The 22,757-nt window shown below is 45.6% G+C and overlaps 1 protein-coding gene across 3 annotated transcripts in view; it reads right to left on the bottom strand.

Annotated features, from left to right (window-relative positions):
* Positions 1–5,720: 5,720 nt before the first annotated feature.
* Positions 5,721–22,757, bottom strand: part of METTL4 (methyltransferase like 4) — a 38,830-nt gene continuing 21,793 nt past the window's right edge. For all 3 annotated transcript variants that reach the window (XM_029066759.2, XM_029066757.2, XM_029066758.2), the window contains 4 exons: positions 14,284–14,458; positions 13,434–13,549; positions 12,707–12,798; positions 5,721–6,863 (listed from right to left, as the gene is read on the bottom strand). In XM_029066759.2, coding sequence (XP_028922592.1) covers positions 6,718–6,863; positions 12,707–12,798; positions 13,434–13,549; positions 14,284–14,458 — 529 coding nt within the window. In that variant the 3' untranslated portion in view covers positions 5,721–6,717. The remainder of the gene's footprint in view (positions 6,864–12,706; positions 12,799–13,433; positions 13,550–14,283; positions 14,459–22,757) is intronic.

The raw sequence follows: 22,757 nt of genomic DNA, 5'->3' as shown, positions 1-22,757 counted from the left end.
CTTTCAAGATGGGAGAAATACATAACCTAGTGAAAGGAATTCTAAACGGGTCATATGGCAGAGAAGCAGCGAGGCTCAGTGGAAAGAGCGTGGGCTTTGGAGTCAGAGGTCGTGGGTTCGAATCCCGGCTCTGCCACTCGTCAGCTGTGTGACTGTGGGCGAGTCACTTCACTTCTCGGTGCCTCAGTTACCTCATCTGTAAAATGGGGATTAAGACTGTGAGCCCCACGTGGGACAACCTGATTCCCCTGTGTCTACCCCGGCGCTTAGAACAGTGCTCTGCACATAGTAAGCGCTTAACAAATACCGACATTATTATTATTATGGACCAGGAATTTCTTTGACCTTTGAACGTGCCGATGAGACATACCCACCTGTGACAGTACTCTTTTTAAAATGTTCTTCCAGCAAAATGGAAAACATTTCTCTCTGTTGCAGGAGTTGGTGAAATATAATGCTTCCCTTTCAATTTCATGAGAAGCAGCCGTGGTGTAGTGGACAGAGCCAGGTCTGGGAATCAGAAGGACGTGGGTTCCAATCCAGAGCTCCTCCACTCGTCTGCCGTGGGACCCCGGGCAAGTCACTTGACTTCTCTGTGCCTCAGTCGCCTCATCTGTCGATGGGGATTAAGACTGCGAGCCCCATGTGGGACAAGGACTGTGTCCAACCTGATTATCTTGCATCTACCCCAGCGCTTAGTACAGTTCTTGGCACACAGTAAGTGCTTAACAAATAGCATAAAATAATTGATACTTTTCAAGTAGGTGAAGTGTGTTCATACAATGGTAGGGAATTAGCCATGGGCATTCTACAATTACATCTAAGCAATTCCGAACTGTATTCTGCCCTAAATCCACTAAAGGACACCTCCTTGCAAATCAATCAATCAACGGTAGTCATTTTTTATGGCATTTGTTAAGCCAGGCACTATACTGAGCGCTGGGATAGCCGCAAGCTAATCAGGTTGGACACCGTTCCTGTCCCTCATGGGGCCCACAGTCCTAATCCCCATTTTAGAGACGAGGTGACCGAGGCACTGAGAAGTTAGAATAATAATAATGTCGGTATTTGTTAAGCTCTTACTATGTGCCGAGCACTGTTCTCAGCGCTGGGGTAGACACAGGGGAATCAGGATGTCCCACGTGGGGCTCACAGTCTTAATCCCCATTTTACAGATGAGGTAACTGAGGCACAGAGGAGTTAAGTGACTTGCCCACAGTCACACAGCTGACGAGTGGCAGAGCCGGGCTCGAACTCATGACCTCTGACTCCAAAGCCTGTGCTCTTTCCACTGAGCCACGCTGAAGTTAAGCGACTTGCCCAAGGTCACAAGCATTAGGGATTAGGACCGAGGTCCTTCAGACTCCCAGGCCCGTGCTCTATCCATTGAGCACTTTTTTGGGCGGAGAGAGCAATAGAGTCGGTAGACATCATTCCTGCCTTCAAGGAGTCTACTACTTCTGTCCTGCCCAGAACAGGGATTTTAAGCAGAAGAATTGCGTTGGAGCTTGCAGCCAACGCCCTAGGAAATGTCTCCTAATAATAATTATAATAATGTCGGTATTTGTTTAGCGCTTACTATTCATTCATTCAATAGTATTTATTGAGCGCTTACTATGTGCAGAGCACTGTACTAAGCGCTTGGAATGTACAAATCGGTGATAGAGACAGTCCCTGCCCTTTGACGGACTTACTATGTGCCGAGCACTGTCCTAAGCGCTGGGGGAGATACAGGGTAATCAGATTGTCCCACGTGAGGCTCAAAGTCTTAATCCCCGTTTTCCTGATGAGGTAACTGAGGCACCGAGAAATGAAGTGATTTGCCCAAAGTCACACCGCTGACAAGCGGCTGAACCGGGATTTGAACCCATGACCTCTGCCTCCCAAGCCTGGGCTCTTTCCAATGAGCCATGCTGCTTCGCTATGACTTCCCTGAGTATCAACTCTGTTGTACTGTACTCTCCCAAACGCTTAGTGCAGTGCTCTTCCCACAGTAACTGCTCAATAAATACAACCAATTGACTGACTGGTGTCTGCCTCCCCCTCTAATCCAAATGCTTAGCACAGTGCTCTGCCCACGGTAAGTGCTCAAAAAATACCATCGATTGACTGATTGGTGTCTGTATCCCCGTCTAATAATAATGATAATGATGGTATTTGTTCAGCGCTTACTATGTGCCAGGCACTGTTCTAAGCACTAGGGTAGATACAAGGTAATCAGATTGTCCCCCGAGGGGCTCACAGTCTTCATCCCCATTTTACAGATGAGGTAACTGAGGCCCAGAGAAGTTAAGAGACTTGACCAAGTCGCACAGCAGACTCGTGGCAGAGTTGAGATTAGAAGCCAAGTCCTTCTACTTGGCCGTGATGCAGCGTGGCTCAGTGGAAAGAGCCCGGGCTTGGGAGTCAGAGGTCAGGGGTTCGAATCCCGGCTCTGACACTTGTCAGCTGTGTGACTGTGGGCAAGTCAGTTCACTTCTCAGTGCCTCAGTGACCTCATCTGTAAAATGGGGATTAAGACTGTGAGCCTCACGTGGGACAACCTGATTACCCTGTATCTCCCCCAGCGCTTAGAACAGTGCTCTGCACATAGTAAGCAATTAACAAATACCGACATTATTATTATTATGATGTGCATATCGTGATTGTCCTTTTCCAGGCAATGCATTAACCTTAGAGATCCCCTTAGAGAAACTATTTCACAGTGGATTCTAATCCTAAAATCCGCAGCAAACAAACTGGTTAAAATTTAACAAGAATGATTCTAAATGATTAAATTCTCAGATGGGGGGTAGAGCTAGATAAGGCCTCAAGAAACCTTTAAACTCAATAACATCCCATAGTCACCAACTGTCACTGACACTCTTTTTTTTAGTAGAAAATCCCTTTCCTCTCGATGTTGAATAAAAACAACATTTCCAACTTTCGTTTCCAAACAAAAACTAAGGAAGAAAGAGGATGTTTGAGATTTTTTTCTAATGGCATCCATTATCAAATTATGTCACTATGAGAGAGAGAGGGAAAAAGAAATGTGTTATAAAATTATAAAATTCATAAACATTACAAGAAACAAAAAAGAGTATCAAACTGTCTGGAGTCTTGGAAAGTAATTTATTTTTATTTTTCACTTAATTTAAAACAACAATACAAAAGTATTAAACAGAAATGTCAATACCTTAATAAAAGAGGTTTACCTTTGATATCAATCACACAAATAATTAGAGACTGAACAATACAACAGAGATATAAAATTGCTGTCAACACATTAATTTTAAAATAATCAACAGGTGGCATGGTTAACCCTAAATTCACTCTTATTACTCTAATAATAGCAACTATAGTAATAATAAATAATGATAATTATGGCATTTGTTGAGCACTTATTTTATACCAGTGTTCTAAGAACTGGGGTAGATACAAGATATTCAGGTCAGACACGGTTCCTGTCCCACCCAAGGTTTACAGTCGAAAAGAGGGAGAGCAAGTATTTAATCTCCATCATACAGAGGAGGAAACGGAGCCACAGAAAAATGAAGTGATTTGCCCAAGGTCACACGGCTGGCAAGCGGTAGAACGGGATTAAAACCCAGGTCCCCTATCCGGCCCCACGTTCTTTCCGCTAAGGTCTTAAGAAGCAGCGTGGTTTAGTGGATAGAGCCCAGGCCTGGCAGTCAGAAGGACCTGGCTTTTAATCGAGGCTCAGCCACTTGTCTGCTGCGTGACCCTGAGCCAGTCATTTCCCTTCTCTAGGCCTCAGTTCCCTCATCTGGAAAATGGGGATAAATAGTGTGAGCCCCATGTGGGACAGGGACCGTGTCCAACCTGATTAACTTGAATCTACCCTAGTACTTCGAACAGCGCTGGGCACATCGTAAGCGCTTAACAAGTACCATGATTATTATTATTATGAATATAAAGATTTAGAAACACTGTACATGATAAGAACATTTTCAAATCAAATCAGTCAATTAATGGTATTTATTGAAGGCTAAGAGGAGTGTTTATTCTTACCGGCCTTCATGATCAGCACAGACACCTCTACAGCTGTGTCTGTTTGGGGTAAGTGTGTTTTTCGTAAAGGACTTTTCCTTAATAAAAGGAAAAAATGTAATTTGAGGTCTGAATCTCTAAGGGGGAATACTTAAGGTTAAATAGGGGTGGGCGTCAGGAGGCAAATCTCTGGAAAAAATATCATTTGCATTAACACTGGGTCACCCTGAGGAGCAGCGTGGCCTAGTGGAAAGAGCCCGGGCCTGGAAGTCAGAGGATCTGAGTTCTCACCACAGCTACGCCACTTCCCTTGGCCTTGGGCAAGACACTTAACTTCTCTGGGCCTCAGTTTTCTCATCTGTAAAATGGGAATTCAGCACTCGTTCTCCCTCTTATTTAGACTGGGAGGCCCGCGTGGGACAGAGACTGAGCTTGACTGGATTAACTCGACTCTGTTTAGAGCAGTGCTTGATATATGCTTAACAGGTATCAGAAGAAAAATAAAATAATAGTATACCTTCCGCTTCTTAGCCTTTCTGTGTTTCTGTGTTGAACTGTGACAAAAGGCAACTTTGGAGCCACTCTAACAGAAGCTGACAGATGCCAGTTTCCCACGGAAGGAGGAAGAAGGCTTCCAAGTACATCATAGGCCTCAGAAAATTCCTGTCAGCTGGAATGTCTCTCTTGCTTCCTCTCTCTTCCCCAACCAGCGGACTGCCCAAATCAGTCAAAGAATGGTATTGATTGAGCACTTACTATGTGCAGAGCACTGTATTAAGCGCCTGTGGGAGTACAATACAAAAGAATGAGCAAACACGTTCCATGGCCACCACCAGCTAAAGTGAAGGTAACTAGTTCTCAAGAACAGGGCAGGGAAAGGCTGGGACAAGAAGAAACCTTCTCCTCCAATAACCCACAGTGCTAAGGATTTCCCTTCTGTTTCCCCTGTTTACAATCGATCAATCATATTTATTGAGCATTTACGGTGTGAAAAGCACTATACTAAGCACTCGGGAGAGTACTAGGAAGCAGGGTGGCCTGGTGGATGAGAGCACAGGCTTGAGAAATGGAAGGATGTGGGTTCTAATCCCAGGTCTGCCACTTATTTGCTGTGTGACCTCAGGTAAGTTACTTCACTTCTCACCCCCCCTTCACCTCTCCGCAGCTAAACCCTCTTTTCCCCCCATTTCCCTCTGCTCCTCCCCCCTCCCGTCCCATCCCCTCGGCACTGTACTCGTCCACTCAACTGTATATATCTTCATCACCCTATTTATTTTGTTAATGAGATGTACATCACCTTGATTCTATTTATTTGCTATTGTTTTTAATGAGATGTTCTTCCCCTCAATTCTATTTATTGCCCTTGTTCTCTTCTGTCCATCTTCCCCGATTAGACTGTAAGCCCATCAAAGGGCAGGAACTGTATCTGTTACCGATTTGTACATTCCAAGCGCTTAGTACAGTGCTCTGCACATAGTAAGCGCTCAGTAAATACTATTGAATGAATGAACAGGCCTCAGTTACTTCATCTGTAAAACGGGGATTGAGACCGTGAGCCCCATGTGGGCCAGGGACTGTGTCCAACCTGCCGATCTTCTACCTACCCCAGGACTTAGAAAAGTGCTCGACACATAGCAAGTGGTTAACAAATACCATCCATCATTACTACACGACCGAGTCATTTAGACTGTAAGCCTGTCATTGGGCAGGGACTGTCTCTATCTGTTGCTGAATTGTATGTTCCAAGCGCTTAGTACAGTGCTCTGCACATAGTAAGGGCTCAATAAATACTATTGAATTACCTCAGCTTCCAGGGGCCCGTCCGCCGGGAGAGTGAGGAGGCAGGATTTGTGCCACAGAACCATTTCCTTTGGCCTGCGGGGACTGCTTCCTATCCCTTCTCCAACAGGCGAGTAACCAGTACTGGAGTATTAAGAGGAAATAAAGCGCCAATAGAGGCCATGAGAAAGAGTTTCTCCTTTTTCCAGTGTCCCTTCCTGCCCTCAAGATATCTTCTCTGACCCCTGACCCCCAGTGCAGTTTTCATATCCTGCCTCCTGCGGCTCAAAGCATGAGGAGAGTTCTCTTTCGGAGCCGTCCCTATACACCGGCCCCTCCATGAGAGAATTCCAGGTTTATTTTTGTAAATATTTGAAGAAAAAAGGGGGGGGGGGGCGCATTTTAGAAGGGGATGCCAATATGGCTGAGTTAGAGATCCAAACCACCTGACAGCCAAAGGCAGAATCCAATCATTTTTCATCCTACGCTTCTATCTGTCCAATACAGGCATGACCTGGTTTTCTATTAAAAAAATCAATCAAATTAAGAAAGGTTCACGAATGACCCGCTACAGAATCTGAAACCACAGTAAAACCTCCAGAGCCGCCATGGCTCGATTTGGGGTCTGCACACTACTGATTCAGAATGTTCTTGGGGGTCTAAGACAGGGGTCAGAGCTTGTGTTTCCACTCAAACCGTTACAGAGGGTTTAGCTCTCTCTCCTCGCCTTCAACTCCACAAACAAGTCCAAAACAAATGGAACCGCGGTGCAGCTGAAGTGTGAAATGCCGAAGCGGAAACAAGGAGAGAGTTTGTCCCACCATAAAACATTTTGAGTCCCCTTTACCTTACTCCTTAAGAACAGAGAGGGTCAGTAAAGGGAACGTGGTCTGGGGCGATGGGAGGGCACCCCGGGGGAAAAATATTCCCGACGAAGAGAGACGTTAATCAGTGCCCGATCTCGGAAGCAACGAAATAATCAATGTGCTGGAATTTGAGCACCTCATTACCCCAGCTGGTCCACCCAGTCTGCAAGTTGCGAGCAAACAATTCCAAACATTCCACATCTGGCTTGATGTAGTCTGCTAGAACCTCTGTCAAAAAAAAAAAAAGATTAAAAAGAAGAAAAATCAATTTCCTTTCAGCTATAGGGAGATGAAAAAAGGGAATATTTCATTAAAAAAAGACAGCAAATTAATTTCAAGGATTTCATCAACAGGCCTTACTATTTATAGTTAGCAAGTCATTTGAAATAAGTGCCCTTGAGATTGCGAACAATACCATCGGAGCCTTCAATAACCCTGATTTATCGGTTTTCATTTGGAGACAAGGAATAAGGATTTCAACACAGGTGACTTTTCCATTTTTCAGCACTGTCAACATAACATCTCCCGAGTACTTAACTTTCTCTATTTTTTAATAAATGTTGTCGACGCATGGGAAAAGGAAAAACGAAATTATCCTTTTTTTAATGTTTAAAGGAACAATTAAAAATCAGGAACAATTTGGTTTGTGGGGGTGGGGGTGGGATTTCTTCTCCAAAATACCATTGCAAGGAAATGTGTTAGTGACAGGGGAATACACGCAAGGTAGGCTTCGATATGAAGATTTCAAAAGTAAAATCACGTAGGCGCATCGTAGGCAGGGAGTGTGTCTGTTTATTGTTATGTTGTACTCTATCGAGCGCTTAGAACAGTGTTCTGCACACATTAAGTGCTCAATAAATAGGATTGAGTGAATGAATGACACTAAATCACCTGCAACAACTTTGTAATGCCAGACTCGTTCCATTATGTTTGCATTAGAAAATAAGCTCAAGATTCTCACTCATCACCTAATAATTTTGCTATCGTCAGTTGAGGTTCTGAAGTCAAGTCCTCCCTATTAATCATATACCTTTTCCTATCCTTGGAAATGCGCTTGCTTTGCGAAAGATTATCATCTGCAAAAATTTTACTATGAGTGGAATACTTAAGCAGCTGTTATGGGATTCATTTTGGTTAAAAAGATCCTCAATTAGCACCAGATATTTCAACCAATTCAATCTTGATTAAGACGCCAATCGGCTGCATTGAAATTATTGCATTAGCTGCAGTGATACTAAATAGCACAAAAAAAAAATCCCATGGGGGGAAAAAATTATGGAAAAAAGAGCCAAGGAAACAAGTAAAAAGGTGAGATTACCTAAATGGTATAATCTTTAAAATGCTGTGTCATATCAAGAAATTAGAAGCAAAAGCCCTTTGCCTCAAATGAGGAGAGTGATCGTGTCCCTATTCTTTCTGAGATTTCTAAGACCTCTATCGAATCACACATTTTTTCCTGCATTTTGTGGCTTCCACTTTTTTCTCATAAAATAATATTCAGTATACATACAGCAGTTCTACACACCAAGTGAAATACCTGACTGCTGGTTATTAATGCGAAAATGAAAACGGTTCGTCTGGCCGGACTTTCAAACTCCCATAGGTGTTGGCTTGAAGAATTCTGGTGTTTTCATAAACATACAGTTAAAAGATGCTGTTCTCAGAAAAGAAAAATTTCCCAAGAGCCTTAGAGGACAATGACCTCCACAATTCTTTCATTTTCTAAACCATGAAGTCTCTCCCCTAACAGCCTGTTTTCACCTTTAATGTCATCTAGGGTTGCATCTGAAATCAGCATTTAGCTTTGAGGTACAAAGACGACTAGAAATTTCACTGCGACTTAAAACTTGCCGGAAACCGGTCAGAAACATTTGATTATTACTGAGTACAGCTCATCACCTGTTTTAATCTGGCTTCCAAAGAATAGGCTAGGTAGCCCACGATTACCAAGTGCCAGATCAAATCAACAGTGGGATTGTTGGTATTATTATCATTATTTTCATTAAGCGCTTACTACATATCAGACACTGCTCTGAGCGCTGGGGTGGATACGATCTAATCAGGTCAGACCCAGTCTCTATCCCACCCTGGGCTCTCGGTCTAAGTAGGAAGGAGAACAAGCATTGACTCCCCCATTTTACAGAAGGGGCAACTGAGGCGCAGAGAAGTGAAGTCACCCGCCCGAGATCACAGAGCAGGCAGAGGTAGGATTAGAACCCGGGTCCTCCGACTCCCAGGCCCGTGCTCTTTCCACCAGGCCTCGCTGTTTCTCCAACTGGGATGAATTTTATGGCAGCCCCAAGTTAAGGGCAAAACATCTTTCCCTTCTTAATTGACGACATGTGACAGAAACTCTGGCCCTGACAGGAAGAAATGATCATTGCATCGAACCATCCGTCTGCCAAGAGAATTGTCTGGGACTTTGGGGCTATAAACGAGAAAATGTCTGGCATTTAACCAATTAATTTTTAGGGGACTCAGAAAGAAAGAAGAAGCTTGTTCTCTGTGTTTCATTTAGCCCAAGCTGGGGAGTTGAAAGGGAGGGCAATTTTGCCGAGTTTGTTCTGGAGGGAGCAGTTTTAAGAATAAAACTGTGCGGGTTTAGATGGTCTGTTTTAGGGGTCTTTTGATGGTATTTGTTAAGCGCCTACTAGACTGTAAACTCACTGTGGGCAGGGAATGCGTCTGTTTATTGTTATACTGTATTCTAGGGAGAGAGTATAATATAATAACAGTAAACAGTAAGCGCTCAATGAATGCGATCGAATGAATAAATAAATGTGCCAGGCACTATATAACAATAAAAATATAACAGTAAGTGCTCAATAAATGTGACTGAATGAATGAATGAAGTTAATCACATTGGACACAGTCCCCGTCCCCCATGGGGCTCACAGTCTTAATCCCCATTTTCCAGATGAGGTCACTGTGGCCCAGAGAAGTGAAGTGATTCGCCCAAGGTCACACAGCAGAGAAGAGGCAGAGCCGGGTCTTTTTTTTAGCGTCACCTTCAAAGGTCAGCCGAGACGGTCTGCCTTGGGACCGCCCAAGCGTGCGGTCATCCCGAAGGTGACGAGTGCAGAGAAGCAGCGTGGCTCAGTGGAAAGAGAGCACGGGCTTGGGAGTTGGAGGTCATGGGTTCGAATCCCGGCTCTGCCACTTATCAGCTGTGTGACTTTGGGCAAGTCACTTAACTTCTCGGTGCCTCAGTTTCCTCATCTGTAAAATGGGAATTAAGACTGTGAGCCTCATGTGGGACAATCTGATTACCCTGTATCTACCCCAGCACTTAGAACAGTGCTCTGCACATAGTAAGCGCTTAACAAATACTAACATTATTATTATAATTATTATTATTGGAAACATGAGGAGGTGCCACTCGAGCACAGCTTAGGAGATGAGAATGTTCCCCAGAACACTAGGCAGCAGCACGGCCTAGTGGGAAGTGCAGGGACCTGGGAGGCAGACGGACCTGGGTTTATTATCATCATTACTATTAATGGTATTGTTTATTATTAATTATTATTATTATTACAGCAGTTCCACAAACCAAGGGATATTCCTGACTACCAGTTCTAGATGCCAAATTGTAAATGGTTTGCCTGACGAGACTTTCAAAATCCCACAGGTATTAGCCCATGGATAATATTATCCATAGGTCTTGGATAATATGTAGTTTTAATCATTAATAAACATTAATTATTGTTAATAATGGTAAAGATTAGGATACTGGCTAAGCACTATGTGCCAACCACTGTTCTAAGCGCTGGGGTAGATACAAGGTAATCAGGTAGGACACAGTCCTTGTCCCACATGGGGTTCCCACTCTCAATCCCCATTTTATAGATGAGGTAACTGAGGCACAGAGAAGTGAAGTGACTTGCCCGAGGTCACACAGCAGAAATGTGGCAGAGTCAGGAGCAGAACCCAGGTCCTTCTTTCTCCCGGGCCCGTGTCCTATCCACTAAGACACTCCGCTAATGGCTCCGCCACCGCTGTGTGACCTTGGGCAGGTCATTTAAATTCTCGGTGCTTCAGTCATCTCATCTATAAAATGGGGATTAAGACTTAGACCCATGAGGAACAGGGACTGTGTCCAACCTGATTATCTTGTAGCTACCCCAGTGCTTACTACTGTGCCTGGAACATAGTCAGCGCTTAACAAATACCACTTAAAAAAATTAAAAATAACACAAAAAACACATTTTAACTCTTCTATTTGGCACTCGCCCTTCCCAGGATCAAACTGGAGTTGGGATGTCCACATGAGAAGGGGGTGTCTTCACCAGTCATTTAGTCAGCTAATTGTATTTATTGAGCGCTTCCTGAGTGCAGAGCACCGTACTAAGCGCTTTGCAACGTACAATATAACAGACACATTCCCTGTCCACGACGAGCTTACTGTCTACTGTTTTAGTGCTTTCAATGACACCAGAGTTGTTCAGTTATAATAATGATAACATTAATAATAATAATAATAATAATGATATTTGTTAAGTGCTTACCACTTGCGAAGCACTAAACTGAGTACAAGGATAGAGACAAGATAATCAGATTGGATCCGGTCCCTGTCCCTCATCAGGCTCACCGTCAAAGTAGTGGGGAGAAATGATATTTAATTCCCACTTTACAGATAGGAAACAGCCACCGAGAATTTAAGTGACATGCCCAAGGTCATCTGGCTGGCAGATGGCAGGGGCAGGATTAGAACTCAGATCCTTCTGACTCCCAGCCCGGGCTCCGTCCACTGGACCACGCTGAAATAAGAGACGACCCCTTCAAACCGATGTATCTTCAATTCAAACCTCGAGTTAATTTTGGATTTTTTTTAAATTTCGATAAAACTGTTTAAAAATATTTACCGTGGCATATTAAAACTGTAAGCATTAAACACCGACCGTGAGTCACCAAAAATGCTTGCAGTCACGGTTTCATTATTATATGCACTGCAGGATCTGAAATGTCTCTTCTTGATGGCTTACTTTAATTTGCATCTTCCTCTTTCCCGAGAGAAATAAATCATACCACCACTCTACAGGTACCCATGTGTGTCTATATGTACTTATATAGACGTTTTATAACGCTAGCATGAAATCCAACCATGGACGACACATTTAATTACTGATACTTCTGCCGTTCCTTAAAACGTAAAGAACAAATGCAAATCGGCCAGGTCCTTTCCTCCCAAACTCAAATTCTCAATGACGGTTAGGAAAGGACAGAGAGAGGGTTGCAACTGCTCTCTACTGGCTAGATTAAAACACGGCACTTCTTCAGATTCAAACAGATCGAAACCAGAGGTCGTGAACTAGCTCTGGCAGCCCTAACTCACGTTTACCACGGGTTACCTATTCCATTAAGACCGACCTTTCCCTTGCACGTTGGGTCTTTTGGAACCCGACGATCCACTCGTTCTTAAATCTTTACCCACGTCGGCCACGGTGGGAGATGACTTTAGGTCCCAGCGGCTGATGTTTATTGCCAGTGTGGGAAATAAGCCCCGAAGCAATTAGCAAACGGATCGGTCGGGACAGAAGGTGAGCCGGTGGCAAGGAGCCCCGGATAAACTCGCTAATTCATCTTTCCTCGGTCCAATACAAAAACGGTTCCAAAGTCTTGGGCAACTCCTCTTTAACCAAAGCTTAATACTGCCTTTCTTTTTCAGCCAATTTGAGGTCTAACGGATCCCGAGTTGGCACCAGCTAACAACGTCTAGTCTTTCTGAACAGGGTTCCCGGTCTCGATGCCAATCTGGACCACTCGACAGACATTTTCCGGCGAGTCGGTCAAAGGAAAGAGTTAAGCCACAAGCAATTTCCAAGGGACACTGTTAGACAGTACCCGCCTCCCCGTGAGGAGTTCGGATACCCTGACTAATGAACTGCGTTCTAATTCCACAGAGAGCGGCCCACCGATCCATTTGGCTGGAGTTGACTTGAGAAGCAGCCGGCGGCAAGCTCACAGTAGAAGGGAACCTTTCCAGACCGTTACGGTCCACGAACCATTCGAACACCACCCTCTTATCATTTTTTGAAATCCTTCTTATAATTGCTATTTTACGAGAGACCTACCAGAAAGAGGAGGTTTATGAGAATGGAGGATGCAAGGCACACTGACGATTATCTTGTGGTCTGGAATGGGAGACGCCTCCACTTCGGGTTTCCTAGTCCAACATCGGAAAAAGAAATACGTCATGCTAACGAAGCTGGTGTTCGATATAGAGAGTCTAATCCCTTCGATCCTCTCTCCCCAATGATAAACTGTAAATTAAAAACGAGTCTTTGGGTAACTGAGAAATAAACCTAGAGGAAATCGAATATCTAAGGATTAAAAGACATGCTGTGACGTCCTGTGATGAGACTGTAAACTCTTTGTGGGCAGAGAACGTGCCTACTTACTTCATTCAATAGCATTTACTGAGCGCTTACTATGTGCAGAGCACTGTACTAAGCGCTTGGAATGGACAATTCGGCAACAGATAGAGACAATCCCTGCCCAATGACGGGCTCACAGTATTGGCACCAGTCAATACTTACGCTATTGTATTATGCTCTTCCAAGTGGCTAGTACAGTGCCCTGCACATAATAAGAACTCAAAAAATAGGATGGACTGATTGATTAAAGGACAGTTTATCAGATTGCCCAGGCTCTGAGAAAAACAAAATGTAAAAAGGCAAAACCTAAGCACTGAAACTAATCTGTTCATTTTCAAATATGCGGAAATAAAGGGATACACGGGCCTACTTTTCCTTTCACAAGGTACTTTAGACATTATACTTTGTTGATCGAGAAAAATACCTCTCACTCTTCAACGGCGAAGCGGTTCTTCCCTGAACTCTTCCTAAAACAAGACCTTCATACGGTTTTTTGTGAGGTGAATCTAAAGGAAACACAAATTCTCCCGATCTGGTAATCTGTCGCAAATGAACAAAAAGGCACATTCAGAAAATGCATATTGATGCTGCAGAAACATACAGTATACTTTCTACTCATTTAGCATATTCCAAAATATGAGATTGTTTGTACCTCAGGAAATGAATGAGGGGTAGGCCATTCAACTAGCATCTGGTATAAATGAGTTTGCACAGTTAATAATAATGTCGGTATTTGTTAAGCGCTTACTATGTGCAGAGCACTGTTCTAAGCACTGGGGGAGATACAGGGTGATCAGGTTGTCCCACGTGAGGCTCACAATCTTAATCCCCATTTTATAGATAACTGAGGCACAGAGAAGTGAAGTCACTTGCCCACAGTCACACAGCTGACAAGTGGCAGAGCGGGGATTCATTCATTCATTCATTCGTATTGACGTCCTATGATGAGACTGTAAACTCTTTGTGGGCAGAGAACATGCCTACTTACTTCATTCAATATCATTTATTGAGCGCTTACTATGTGCAGAGCACTGTACTAAGCGCTTGGAATGGACAATTCGGCAACAGAGACTGTCCCTGCCCTTCGACGGGCTTACAGTCTAATCGGGGGAGACGGACGGACAAGAACGATAGCAATAAATAGAATCGAGGGGATGAACATCTCATTAAAACAATAGCAAATGACCTCTGACTCCCAAGCCCGTGCTCTTTCCACCGAGCCACGCTGCTTCTCTAAAAGGCAGTACAGACAAATGAACCGTTTCGGCACTTACTTTTACCCAGTGCCATTCGGCAAGCGTTTCCACAGACCAACAGGGATAAAGTTCATCTTTAACAAAACTCAGGTGTTTCTGTCTGTTAGTCACCCAGGTGATCACCAGACAGTTGGGAGCTGCCAGTTTGGGGAGAGGAATTTGCTTGATTTGCCAGGACGATAAGTAACCGTACCTACACGGGATCAGAAAACAGGTTATCAGAGACGGGAAAATTAATGGGAAAATCCATGAAAATCAACGGGAACTTTGGCGAACTTTTCCCGAAAGGCCACAAATAGCGACATATCCATGGATGAGTCAAGAATGACATCTAGTGGCCAAAATTACAATAGACTGCGATTAATTTAATTTTAAAAGTCAAAGACCCAGACGCAATTCATTCAATCGATCAATCGATTACATTTATTGAGCACCTACTGTGAGCAGAACACGGTACTCAGTGCCTGGGAGAGTCCAGACTATAAACCCGCCGTGGCCAGGGACTGTGTCTACCAACTCTGTTGGTTCATTCGTTCCTTCAATCGTATTTCTTGAGCACTTATAATAATGTTGGTATTTGTTAAGCGCTTACTATGTGCAGAGCACTGTTCTAAGTGCCGGGAGAGATACGGGGTCATCGGGTTGTCCCCCGTGAGGCTCACGGTCTTAATCCCCATTTGACAGATGAGGTGACTGAGGCACAGAGAAGTTAAGTGACTTGCCCACAGTCAGCTGACAAGTGGCAGAGCCGGAATTCGAACCCATGACCTCTGACTTCCAAGGCCGGGCTCTTTCCACTGAGCCACGCCGCACTTAGTGTGTGCAGAGCACTGTACAGAGCGCCTGGGAAAATACAATACAGCAATAAAGCGACATAATCCCTGCCCACAACAAGCTCACAGTCTGGGGCACGGCCTGGGGGAGACGGATATCAATATAAGTAAACACACATCAATATAAATCAGTGAAATGACAGATAAATACTTAAGTACATTTGGGCGGAGAGGGGGAGAAGAGCAAAGGGAGTGAATCGGGGTTACGCGGAAGGAGTGGGAGATGAGGAAGGGTGGGCTTAATCTGGGAAAGCTTCTTGGAGGAGACGGGCCTTCAGTAAGGCTGTGGGGGGGGGGGGGAGGGATTGTTCGGCAGATGTGAGGAAGGACGGCGTTCCAGGCCAGACGCGGGACGTGGACCGGGGGCCAGAGGCAAGACAGGGGAGCTGGAGGCCCAGCGAGAAGGTTAGTGGCACCAGAGGAGCGGAGTGTGCGGGCTGGGTTGGAGAAGGAGGGAAGGGAGGTGAGGTAGGAGGGGGCGAGGCGACGGAGGGCTTTAAAGACAATGGTGAGGAGTTTTTGTTTGATATGGAGGTGGAAAGGCAATCACTGGAGATTTTAGAGGAGGGAGGTGACATGACCCGAACATTTCTGTAGAAAGATAATCCAGGCAGTGGAGTGAAGTAGGGACTGTAGTGGGGAGAGGCAGGAGGTTGGGAGGTCAGAAAAGAGGCTGACGCAGTAATCTAGGTGGGATAGGATGAGGGCTTGTACTAACGTGGTGGCCGTCTGGATGCAGAGGAAAGGGCCGATTTTAGCGACGTTGTGATGGGGAGACTGACGGGAATTGGCGACGGATCGGACGTGTGGGTTGAATGAGAGAGCGGACTCAAGGATAACACCAAGGTCACGGGCTCGTGAGAAGGGAAGGACGGTTGCGCCGTCTGCATTTTACAGATGAGGTAACTGAGGCACAGAGAAGTGAAGTGACTCGCCCACAGTCACACAGCTGACAAGTGGCAGAGCCGGGAGTCGAACCCATGACCTCTGACTCCGAAGCCCAGGTTCTTTCCACTGAGCCACGCTGCTTAGTACAGTGTTCTGCACATAGTAAGTGCTCAATAAGTACCATTGATCATCCCAATCATTATCAATGTCAACATTTAGAGAGCAATAATAATAATAATAATAATAATAGTGGTATTTGTTAAGCACTTACTATGTACCAGGCACTGCACTTAGCACTGGAATGGATCAGAATAATAATAATTACGATATTTGTTAAGCACTTACTATGTGCCAGGCAGCGTACTGGGACGGACGCAGTCCCTGTCCCACACTGGGCTCACAATCGTAATCCCCGTTACGTAGATGAGGTCACTGAAGCGGAGAGAAGTGAAGTGACTTGCCCAGCGTCACACAGCAGATAAATTGGCAGAGCCTGGATTGAACCCAGGTCCTTCTGCCTCCCGGGCCCGGGCTCGATCCACTGGGCCATGCTGCTTACAGAGAGAACGCTGCTCTAGATGCAGGGAACATGTGATTGAAGTGAAAAGCACGTGACCTCTTGAGTCAATAATCTAGTGGAATTCCACAATGGGCTCGGTGGCACTCAATCAGCTCTCCCCCCTTACTTATTCTCGCTCCTCTCCCACCACAAGCGAGCCCACACACTTCCTTCGAATATCATCCACCTACTGGGCCTCGCTCTCCTTTCTGACCCCTTGCTCACGCCCTCCCTGGTGCCTGGGAATCCCACTCCCTTCACATCTGGCAGACCACAGCTCTCCCCATCTTCAAAGTCCTACTAAACCGCCTAGTGGATGGAGCCCGGTCCTGGGTTCTAATCCTGCTCTCCCACTTGCCTGCTGTGTGAGCTTGGGCAAGTCGCTTTCACTTCTCCGGGCCTCAGTTCCCTCATCTGTGAAATGCGGATGGAGACTGTAAGCTCCATGGAGGACAGGGACCGTGTCCAACCCGACTTGCCTATATCCACTCCAGCTTTTAAAACAGTGCCTGGCACATAGTAAGTGTCTAACAAATGCCAAAATTATTATATTATTATTATCTTCCAGGCCTGATCTCTCACCTCCCAAACCTATTATCTGTAACGATGTCTGTCTCCCCCGCTTCTAGACTGTGAGCTCGTTGTTGGCAGGGAATATCACTGTTTATTGTATTGTACTTTCCCAAGCATTTAGTACAGTGCTCTGCACACAGTAAGCGCTCAATAAATATAACAATGTTGGCATTTATTAAGTGCTTACTATGTGCAGAGCATTGTTCTAAGCGCTGGGTTAGATACAGGGTAATCAGGTTGTCCCACATGAGGCTCACAGTCTTCACCCCCATTTTACAGATGAGGGAACTGAGGGACAGAGAAGTGAAGTGACTTGCCCACAGTCACACAACTGACAAGTGGCAGAGCCGGTATTTGAACCCATGACCTATGTGCTAAGCACTATACTGAGGACCGGGGCAGATACAAGCTAATCAGCTCATAAACAAGAGGGAAAACGGGGGCAGAATCCCCATTCTGCAGATGAGGGAACTGAGTCACAGAGAAGTGACTTGCCCATGGTCACCCGGTAGGTAAGTGGCAGAGGTGGAATGCGAACTCAGGTCCTCTGACTTCCAGGCCTGGGCTCTTTCTACTAGGCCACTCTTCTCCTAAATTCATTCATTCATTCAATAGTATTTATTGAGCGCTTACTATGTGCAGAGCACTGTACTAAGCGCTTGGAATGAACAAGTGGGCAACAGATAGAGACGGTCCCCGCCGTTTGACGGGCTCACGGTCTGATCGGGGGAGACGGACGGACGAGAACGATGGCGATAAATAGAGTCGAGGGGAAGAACGTCTCGTAAAAACGATGGCGACTAAATAGAATCGAGGCGATGTACATTTCATTAACAAAATAAATAGGGTGATGAAAATATATACAGTTGGGCGGACGAGTACGGTGCTGAGGGGATGGGAAGGGAGAGGGGGAGGAGCAGAGGGAAAGGGGGGGAAAGCTGCGGAGAGGTGAAGGGGGAGTTGTAGAGGGAGTAGAGGGAGAAGAGGAGCTCAGTCTGGGAAGGCTCTCCTAATGCTCTGCACAGAGTAAGCGCTCAATAAATACCACTGATTGATTGGCCGACAGTGGAGGAGGCGAGTGAGAGTAAATCATCCAACACGCAATAGGTAAACGAGTAGGAACCCAGGTGCAAATGAAGGAAAGTAAACACTAAATAAATCATGAACAGGTGTACATATGAATGCTAAGGGAAATGTTAGTGTGACAGAATAAGTAATCATGGTACGTACTTTGCACGATTAAGGCATTTGTTAAGTCCTAAGTGCTGGGCTGCTCTAGTAAACGTCCTCTAGACTGTAAGCTCACTGTGGGCGCGGAATGTTCATTCATGCATTAGTATTTATTGAGCGCTTACTATGTACAGAGCACTGTACTGAGCATTTGGAATATACAATTCGCAACAGATAGAGACCATCCCTGCCCAACGATGGGCTTACATTCTAATCGGGGGAGACGGACGGACAAAAACAAGGCAACTTAATCGCGATAGATTCGAGGGGATGGACACCTCATTAACAAAATAAATAGGGTAATAAAAATCTATACAAATGAGCACAGTGCTGAGGGAGGGAGAAGGGGAGGAGCAGAGGGAAAGGGGGCAAAGGGGGCTTAGCTGAGGGGAGGTAAAGGAGGGGAAGGGGGAGGGGGTGGAGGGGGAGCAGAGAGAATAGAGGGAATGTGTCTGTTGTATTGTTATAGTGTACTCTCTCAAGCATTTAGTACAATGTTCTGCACACAGTAAGAGCTCAATGAATACCACCGACCAGAGGAGATGAAAGGCAATGATACTAATAATGATAGTATTTGGTAAGCGCTTACTATGTGCTGAACACTGTCCTAAGTGCTGGGGTAGATACAAGGTAATCAGGTCGACTCATGTGGGGCTCACGGTTTTAAACCCCGTTTTACAGATGAGGGAACTGAGGCGCAGAGAAGTGAAGTGACTTGCCCAAAGTCACCGGCGGGGGGGGCCAGGATTAGAACCCACGACCTCTGACTCCCAAATCTGGGCTCTTCCCACTAAGCCACGCTGCTTCCCTAATCACAGTCACACCGGTCATAGTCTCTGACCCACTCAAGGCTCGCTACCTACAAGGTCAGGGGAGCAGTTCTTATCCCCGAGTTTAAAAAGAGGAAACCAAGGTTAAGTTCGTTCAATCGATTCATTCAGTCATATTTACTGAGTGCTTACTGTGTGCAGAGCACTGTATTAAGCACTTGGGAGAGGACAATATAATAGTCACATTCCCTGCCCAGAATGAGCTGAGAGGGGGAGAGAGACATTAATAGAAATAAATGACAGATATGGACCTAAATGCCGTGAGGGGGGAACGGATAAAGGGAGCGAGTCAGGCTGATGCAGAAGGGAGTGGGAGAAGAGGAAAGGAGGGCTTAGTCAGGGAAGGCCCCGTGGAAGATTTATGCCCTCGACAAGACTTTGAGGGTGAGGAGGGTCACTGATTGTCAGATATGAGGAGGGAGGGGGTTCCAGGCCCGAGGCAGGAAGCGGGCGAGAGGCTGGCGGCGAGACAGACATGGCGGAGAAGTGAGGAGTGAGAAGGTTGGCATTAAAGGAACCAAGTGTACGGGCTGGGTTGGAATAACAGAGCAGTGAGGTGAGGTAGGCGGGGGCAAGGGCATCGAGGGTTTTAAAGCCAATGGTGAAGAGTTTTGGTCTGAGGTGATGGTAAGTGACTTTCCAAGATCACACAGCAGGTCCAGGGGCGGAGTTGGGATTCAAACTTGCACCTCCTGACTCCAACTTCTCTGATCCTCTAGTCTTCACGTTTGTTATAGACAAGGTTTCCGCTAATTCGGCTGCACTGTACTCCGTACTGTAAGAGAGGCAGCGTGGCTCAGTGGAAAGAGCCCGGGCTTGGGAGTCGGAGGTCGTGGGGTCTAATCCCGGCTCCGCCACTTGTCAGCTGTGTGACTTTGGGCAAGTCACCTCACTTCTCTGGGCCTCAACTGCCTCATCTGGAAAATGGGGATTAAGACGGTGAGCCCCACGTGGGACAACCTGATCACCTTGTATCTCCCCCGGTGCTTAGAACTGTGCTTGGCACATAGTAAGCGCTTAACATATACCAGCATTATTATTATTACTCCCCCAAATGCTCTGCACCAGTAAGCGTTCAATAAATACCACCGATTCACTGACTGATGCTCTTTCTGCTGATTCAATTCAAACTCCCAGGAACCAATCAATCTTAAATCTTACTGTCACAAGAAGCAAAACAATCAATCATATTTATTGAACGCTTATGTACAGATTTCAGTACGAAGCACCTTTTAGAATGTGAACCCGTTGTTGGGCAGGGATTGTCTCTATCTGTTGCCAAATTGTACATTCCAAGCGCTTAGTTCAGTGCTCTGCACACAGTAAGTGCTCAATAAATATGATTGAATGAATGAATTAACCGGATCATACTGTAAGCTCGCTGTGGGCAGCAAACGTGTCTACCAACTCTTGTGGTATTGTACTCTCCCAAGCGTTTAGTACAGTGCTCAGCACAAATGGAGCGCTCAGTGAGTACCACTGATTGATACAACTGTCAATGGCAGCGTGGCTCAGTGGAAAGAGCCTGGGCTTGGGAGTCATAGCTCATGGGTTCGAATCCCGGCTCCGCCGCTTGTCAGCTGTGTGACTGTGGGCAAGTCACTTCACTTCTCTGTGCCTCAGTTACCTCATCTGTAAAATGGGGATTAAGACCGTGAGCCTCGTGTGGGACATCCTGATTACCCTGTATCTACCCCAGCGCTTAGAACAGTGCTCTGCACATAGTAAGCACTTAAATACCAACATTATTATTATCTTCAAATTTGGAAGACATCAACTAAATTGGATAAGTATGGCACACACAATCGAGTGAATTAATAATAATAATGATATTTGTTAAGCAGAGAAGCAGCGTGGCTCAGTGGAAAGAGCACGGGCTTCGGAGTCAGAGGTCATGGGTTCGAATCCCAGCTCGGCCACTTGAAAGCTGTGTGACTTTGGGCAAGTCACTTCACTTCTCGGTGCCTCAATTACCTCATCTGTAAAATGGGGATGAAGACTGTGAGCCCCACATGGGACAACGTGATTCCCCTGTGTCTCCCCCAGCGTTTAGAACAGTGTTCGGCACATAGTAAGCGCTTAACAAATACCAACATTATTATTACTATTATCATTAAGCTCTTACTATATGGCAGGCACTGTGCTAAGCCCTGGGGTGGATACCAGGTAATCAGGTTGGACACAGGCCCTGTCCCACATGGGGCTCACAGTCATAGTCCCCATTTTACAGATGAGGTAACTGAGACCCAGAGAAGTGAAGTGACTCGTTCAAGGTGAAAGAACACAAGTGGTGGAGCCAGGATTAGAACCCAAGTCCTCTGTCTCCCAAGCCTGTGTGCTCTTGCCACTAAACCATGCTGCTTAAAAACATAACCAGAATGTTGTCAATAACACAGATTACCTCAGAATTGAATCGCTATGATTTTTTCACCTCCTTTTATATCAGACTATAAAATGTTAGCAGGGGGTTCTATGACTCTTTTCCCCGCTAGAATCACTTGGCAGTCGCCGAAGGTTTGCTCTCGGGCGGTAAATCCCATGTTTGAGGACACAATGGATTTTTCGAATCATTTTGGACAGGTTCCCCAAGGTTCTTCTGAGTCATTTGGATGCCAATGATAGACACCGCAGAATCAATCACACCTCATTTCCTCTTCTCCCAATCCCTTCTGCGTCACCATGATTTGCTCACTGATTTGCAAACCCTAACCGCCCCTCCCTCATCCCCACAGCACTTATGTCCATACCTGAAATTTAATTATTTCTATTAATGTCGGTCTCCCCCTCTGTTATCCTGCCCTCTCCCAAGAGCTCAGTAAAGTGCCTTGCATACTGGTGCTCTGGAGAAGCAGTGTGGCCTAATGGGTGGAGCACAGGCCTGAAAGTCAGGACCCGGGTTCTAATCCCGGCTCCACCACATGTCTGTTGGGTGATCTTGGGCGAGTCACTTGCTCCCATAATTGTATGGTTGGCCTGGGGCTGCAGGAGGGTAGGGGGAAGGGTCTCCTTTTTGAGCCTTTCGATTAATTTGATCAATGATACTATAATCAGCACTTGGAAGAGTACAATTCAAAAGAGCTGGTAGATACATTCCCTGCTCACGACAAGTTTAAAATCTAGAGGGAGTTCTATTAAGCAGTCTGCAAATCCAACCATTCAATAAATCATATTGACTGAGCGCTTATAGTGTGCAGAGCACTGCATTAAGCACTTGGGAGAGTATGACCAAACAAGAGTTGGTAGGCGAATCCAATCAATCAGTCATATTTACTGAGTGCTTACAGCATGCAGATAGCCGAACTAAGCACCTGGGAGAGTAATCCCGGCTCTGACACGTCAGCTATGTGACTTTGGGCAAGTCACTTAACTTCTTTTTGCCTCAGTTACCTCATCTTTAAAATGGGGATTAAGACCGTGAGCCACATGTGGGACAACCTGATCGCCTTCCATCTCCCCCAGTGCTTAGAACAGTGCTTGGCACATGGTTAGTGCTTAGCAAATACCATCATTATGATTATTACGATATAGCAGACTTGGTAGACACGGTCTCTGCCCCAAACAAGCTTACAGTCTAGAGGG

The sequence above is a fragment of the Ornithorhynchus anatinus genome, chromosome 5 (genome assembly GCF_004115215.2).
Source record: "Ornithorhynchus anatinus isolate Pmale09 chromosome 5, mOrnAna1.pri.v4, whole genome shotgun sequence".
In the NCBI taxonomy this organism is placed as follows: Eukaryota; Metazoa; Chordata; class Mammalia; order Monotremata; family Ornithorhynchidae; genus Ornithorhynchus; species Ornithorhynchus anatinus.
The sequence above is the reverse complement of the archived record's forward strand: the minus strand, read 5'-3'. Positions and strand labels throughout refer to the sequence as shown.